The sequence below is a fragment of the Gekko japonicus genome, unplaced genomic scaffold (assembly GCF_001447785.1).
Source record: "Gekko japonicus isolate JY-2015 unplaced genomic scaffold, Gekko_japonicus_V1.1 scaffold6546, whole genome shotgun sequence".
NCBI classification, from domain to species: domain Eukaryota; kingdom Metazoa; phylum Chordata; class Lepidosauria; order Squamata; family Gekkonidae; genus Gekko; species Gekko japonicus.
Window position 1 is genome coordinate 4,193 of NW_015166038.1, and position 6,161 is coordinate 10,353.

The 6,161-nt window shown below is 46.0% G+C and overlaps 1 protein-coding gene across 1 annotated transcript in view; it reads right to left on the reverse strand.

The window, feature by feature from the left end:
* HAUS1 (HAUS augmin like complex subunit 1) overlaps positions 1-6,161 on the reverse strand; it is a gene marked incomplete at its 3' end in the record, with an annotated part of 16,399 nt that overhangs the window by 3,290 nt on the left and 6,948 nt on the right. Inside the window, exons 4-5 of the mRNA XM_015411514.1 lie at positions 5,163-5,297; positions 2,258-2,381 (exon numbers count right to left, since the gene is read on the reverse strand). Of these exons, the coding sequence (XP_015267000.1) occupies positions 2,258-2,381; positions 5,163-5,297 (259 nt within the window). The remainder of the gene's footprint in view (positions 1-2,257; positions 2,382-5,162; positions 5,298-6,161) is intronic.

Here is a 6,161-nt window from a genome sequence, read left to right on the forward strand (position 1 = left end):
GCAGGTGCAAGTTGAGGAGTGGGGAATCAAACCTGGTTCTCCCAGATTAGAGTCCATGCACTTAACCACTACACCAAACTGGCTCTAAAACCAACTCTGGACTGTTCTTCTGTCTCGTGGGAAGGTTAAGAAGGAGACCAAAATGGGCAAGAGGGGGGGGGGGAGAGAAAAAGAACAGGGGGAAAGCCATGACTACAGCTCCGCAGCTAAATAATCAGGCAGCACAAAATTACTCAGAAGAAGACGACTAAAGGGAAACAGAAGCGCGAAGGGTGGTTTCACACCTCTGTTTCCCATATAATTAAAAACAGCAGGGACCCTGACTGCTTTTATGATCGTAAGTGTCTGCCCTATATTCAAAGTACTGCTCCATTTAATCCGGGGTAGTCGTAGCATCGCCGGTTCTACAAGTTCTCAGCAGAACTGGAAAAGGTCTGCACCCACTGGAGACCCTTTTTACAGGAGATGCCCTGGAATGCTTAACATGCTGAACTGTGTCTACCAGTAGAGGCTTTGTGTTTTCAAAACAGTATTGTCAGATGGAGGAGAAGGAGAAGAAGGGGAGGAGGAGGAGGCTGGATTTATACCCTGCCGTTCACTACCCGAAGGAGTCCAACGGGCACCATGGCCTTTTCCGGCACCTGCCAAGTGTTTTTAGAAAGCGGAAGAAGCCAGGTGGTGACTCGTGGTGCAGATTTTGCCACCATGGCAAAAGGAGCTTCACTGTGTGCCTGAAGATTAACCACGGCAGCCATTTTGTGGCTGGCTTCACTTCCTGCAGCAGCCATTTTGTGACCGCCCTGTTTCAGAATCCCAAACGGCCCTGCAAGTTGAAAAAGGATGGGGACCCCTGACCAAAAAAAAAAGACATTTTGAAATTCTGTTAAGATGTTTCTGCCACTGGAACACTCATCTATCCACAGTCTCGCCATCAGCTAAAGCAAACAGGAATTTATTAAAACGGAACCACTTTGGGGATCCTCCATGATCTCTTTCTCCATAAGTCTTGGTCACTATTCTCTCCCTATCGTTAAAGAAACTCCTAGGTTATAATTTATTTTAATGATACTGCTCTGACAGCCAATTCGGCTCTGAACAGTGTCACACTAAGAATAAAAAAAAGGAAGAAAATACACGTGTCTATATAATATAAAAATGTAATGATTTTTCATCTTAATTGATTGATAAAAGAACCTGGCAGCTACCAATGTAATATTAAAATCCACCCCTGCTAAAAGAAACCTCAAATTATCCAGTTGGTACCTAGAATCCTAGATATAAGGTTTTATCGAACTATCTCTTGTCTCGTTAACCAAATCTACTTGGCCTGAACCACATTGGCACAGTCACTCAGAATAAAGGACCTTATTTAAGCGTCTGTAGCGTGGAACTGTCAGGAAAATAAAAGAGGCTGGAAGAAACTGTGGTAACGTTAAACCTAAATATAAAGGTAAGCACAATCTGCGTGCTCGTATCATGGTACTTCAAGTATCCAATTTTTCCAGACAGCGTAAGATAGAAGAAAGAGGAGGAGGAGGAGGGGGAGGAGATTGGATTTATATCCTGCCCTTCACTCAGAGTCTCAAGAGTGGCTTACAATCTCTTTTCCCTTCCTCTCCCCACAATAGACACCCTGTGAGGTACGTGGGGCTGAGAGAGCTCTGCCAAGAACAGCTCTGACAGAACTATGGCTTGCCCAAGGTCATCCAGCAGCTGCAAGTGGAGGAGCGGGGAATCAAACCGGTTCTCCCAGATTAGAGTCCGCGCACTTAACCACCACACCAAACTGGCTCTCTAGCCTTCTATCTAGCCAGCATAATCGTCTGTATCATGGAGCTGTCAGGAAACAGACTGGAAGAGACTGAGGTAACATTAAACCTAAATATAAAGGTTAGCATGGTACTTCTAGTATCCAATTTTTCCAGACAACAAAAGATTGAAGAGAGAGCCGCTGAAGGTACTTGTTCTTTCAGATCATGAGGGGAGATTCCTGGACTTTTGACCACTTTGCTCCACTTTGACTGAACGTGGGCCTGTATGAAACTTTTCCTAGGCCTCCTCTCCCTCACCCTGTGAGCTCAGATTGGAAACTCTTTCGAGTGGGAGTCCACCTTTTTCGTCACCCCACTCTGGAAAATGCACCTGCCTTGACCACATAACATTAAAAAAAGGAGCCAGCGGCACTAAACGTTTTCATTCTAGCCTCAAGACAGTTTCTTCCCCGTAGTAACCAGGGCAGAGGGCTTTTTGGGCTCACCTCAGCCGCCTGGATTCTGTATTTGAAGTCATCAGATTTTTCCTTCAAGAACTTCATGTTCTGGGTTCGGCTGTCAGCTTTGGCTTTTTCCACTGCCAGAAGTTCTTCAGTTTTTTTAAGGTCGCTTAAAAAATAAATAAATCCAGACACAACTCATAGAAAATGCACATAGCATTCAGGCAGAAACTGCCCCAGAATAATTCAAGCGCTTCATATACAAGACCTCTGTGCCAGAGGGCAGGGAACCACGACACCCCCTCATACTCTCCGCTGCAAAGACTTACTGAGGAATTTGTGCCTTTGTAACAGAGCATACGCCTGGCATGTAGACGGTCTCTGGTTCTAGCATTTCCAGTTAAGAGACCTGAGGCAGCCGGACTGGGAGACACCTATGCCTCCGATCACTGGTTGTCACTCCACGGCTCGTGGAGAGCCACGTTTGCAATTTCCATCAACCAAACTTTATTTACTTGATTTACAGTCCACCTTTCTCACAGGGTCTCAAGAAGAAGAAGGAGAAGAGGAGACTGGATTTATACCCCGCCCTTCACTACCCAAGGGAGTCTCAGAGTGGCTTACAAACTCCTTTCCCTTCCCCTCCCCACAACAGACACCCTGTGAGGGAGGTGGGGCTGAGAGAGCTCTTTCGAGGACTGCTCTTGAGAGAACAGCTCTGAAAAGAACTTGTGACTGACCCAAGGTCACAACAGCAGCTGCACATGGATTATACCTAGTGAGCCAGTACAATCAATAAAATATGACATTCAGTAACCAGTGCGCTAGGATTTTAGAAGTCTGGGATCAGCAGAAAGAACTGAAGTATAGCAGAATATTAAGCAGTACTGAAATTACATTATAGGATCATGCTTACGATAAGCTATATGCAGCAGCACAGACCGCAAGTCCCAGTCATTTATCCAAGTATGTTTGTGAATCATTTTGTGCAGTGCAATCACATTAATTTATTAATTTTTTCTCCCTCTCCCAAAACATTAGAACTTGGCACTCCACCTCCCCTCCCCGCTTTCGCTCACTTACAGCAAGACAGTGATGCAAACTGTAAACGCATTTTGGCACCACCTGATGTTGTTTTTAGCGATTTAAATTCCTTGGATTTTAAATTGTACGATATTATGTTGCTAACCACCCTGAGCTCTGTGAACTCAGAGAAGGGCGGGATATAAATTGAAATGATAAATAAGAAATAAATAACTCCAGGGAATCCAATGGAATGGATGGGCGGTAGGCTCAAGATGGACAAAAAGGAAATACTACTTTACACACAGAGTGATAATGTGGAGTTTGCTGCCAGAGGATGTAGTGATGGCCACAGGAATAAACAGCTCGAAAAGGGGATTAGATAGATTTGTCTATGGCTACTAGCCATGGTAACTGAGGGGGACCTCCACATTCAGAGGCACTAAACCCCTGAATCCCAGAGCCAGGAGGCAACATCAGGGGAAGTCCTCGGTCTCTGTGCCCTGTTGGCCCTCCAGAGGAACTGGTTGGCCACTGTGTGAGACAGGATGCTGGACTAGATGGACCACTGGTCTGATCCAGCAGGGCTCTTCTGATGTTCTTACGAAGGCCGTGGCCTCTATGCCTTGTTGTTGGCCCTCCAGAGGAACTGGTTGGCCACTGTGTGAGACAGGATGCTGGACTAGATGGACCATTGGTCTGATCCAGCAGGGCTCTTCTTATGTTCTTATGAAGGCCTCGGCCTCTCTGCCCTGTTGCTGGCCCTCCAGAGGAACTGGTTGGCCACTGTGTGACACAGGATGCTGTACTAGATGGACCACTGGTCTGATCCAGCAGGGCTCTTCTGATGTTCTTACGAAGGCCTCGGCCTCTCTGCCCTGTTGTTGGCCCTCCAGAGGAACCTGCTGGCCACTGTGTGAGACAGGATGTTGGGCTAGATGGACCACTGGTCTGATCCAGCAGGGCTCTTCTTAACTGTGCATCCCCTATTAAGAAGTTTCCAACTTCATCTAAAGTTTCTCCTAAAGAAGATGAGAGACAAGATGAGTCTCCTGCATCTTGGAGATTAGGTCTTAGAAAGACTGGCAGTTATGGGGCACTTGCAGAAATTACAGCTAGAAAAAAAACTCAAAAAGAAAAGTATTCAACAGGCGTTATGCGGTCAGCTTCAAGACTGAGATTGTCATCTTTATTACACAACAAGGACAAGAAGATACAAAAGGGACTTGACTTGCATACGTTGCACCCACTATTCCAAGACAATTGGCCAGTACGTCTGATGTTGTAGAGAAAGAAAACAGGGATACATCATCCAGCTTAATACGTTGTACTGGTTCTTATACAAGAAGAAAATGGGAAGAGGATGCAAAGAAAAAATCTCAAATCAAGGATCTGTACAACTAAATACAAGCTATTAAAGACGTGGTTCCTTTGGTAGAAGACATGATGACTTGATTAGTTCTAGTATTCCGAGTGTTACTTCAGTATCGACAGTTATCCCACCCCACCCCCACGCCGGTCTTCAAAAATACCTACTTTCTGGCACAAGCACTGCTACAAAAGTTACAAAGCGTTCAGCAGCAGCAGGATTACTTAAAATAAAAGCATGCTTAAAACATTAGCTCTGTAAGCGTCAAACCTATTTTTGATTGATTGACGTTCACCACAGTCATCTCACGCTCAGAGTTCTGAGTCTAGGACCCAGGTTGAAACATGAAATGGCTGAGGGATTAAGAGAGTCTGGCAAAGCGAGCTATGATGCAGCAGCAGCAGCAGAACTGGAAGCGGGAGATGGCCAGTTCCACTGCGGGCCTGAGGGAAGCCCTCCGGGGGCCTGATCCGGCCCCCGGGCCGCATGTTTGACACCCTTGATTTATGGGCTGAGGATAGTACCAAGAGAGACAAAAACATTCTACTTTATACTTACTCCTGTAGACGCTTTTCAAGTACCAGTGCCGAAGTGAGCTTTTTCCTCAGGTTGGTCAACTCACGCTCCACGTCTCTGTTTCTTGATTCCGCTGCGTACAGATCTGAAGTCAAGTCATTGATGGCGGGAATGAAGCTAAAAACGAACAAGGAAAGAGCACTGAGTGGATCGGGGGTTTTTTAATAGCTCAATTTGGATTGGAGGTGTGTGTATAAAAGGAGACCTGGTCATGCCTACATAGGAGATAAAAGGAGTGCTTCACAATGAAACAAGTCTTTTCTGGCCAAATTCATATAAACAAATTGACATCCAAGAGAAGTATATCCCTCTACTTATGAAGACTCTATTCATTTCTTACACACCCAGGGAAATGCTGACTGCCACTCTGGGGTTAGGAAGAAGGAGGAGGAGGAGATTGGATTTATACCCCGCCCTTCACTACCCAAAGGTGTCTCAGAGCGGCTTACAAACTCCTTTCCCTTCTCCTCCCCACAACAGACACCCTGTGAGGCAGGTGGGGCTGAGAGAGCTCTGATAGAAACTGCTCTCTTTCAAGAACAGCTGTGCCAGAACTATGGCTTGCCTAAGGTCATCCAGCAGGTGCAAGTGGAGGAGTGGGGAATCAAGCCCAGTTCTCCCAGATTAGAGTTTGCGCACTTAACCACTACACCAAACTGGCAAATTTTCTCCAGGCCAGTTTGGCCAGGGATCCTAGAGGGGGTTTTTTTTGTTTTGTTTTTTTGCCATCTTCTGGCTGTGAGGCAGGAGTCATTGGGGGTGTGGAAAGGGAGGTATTTGTGAATTTTCTGCATTGTGTAGGGGGTTGGACTAGATGATCCTGACGGTACCTTCCAATTCTATGATTCCATGTGACTGCTACAGAAAAGGATCCATTCTCAGTCATTCTCAGGGTTCCTCTGTCCACCACAGAGAGGACAGCTTCATCTCCACAAAACCAAAGGAAGGTTCTGACTGTTGTAGCCAATATCTACAACCAAT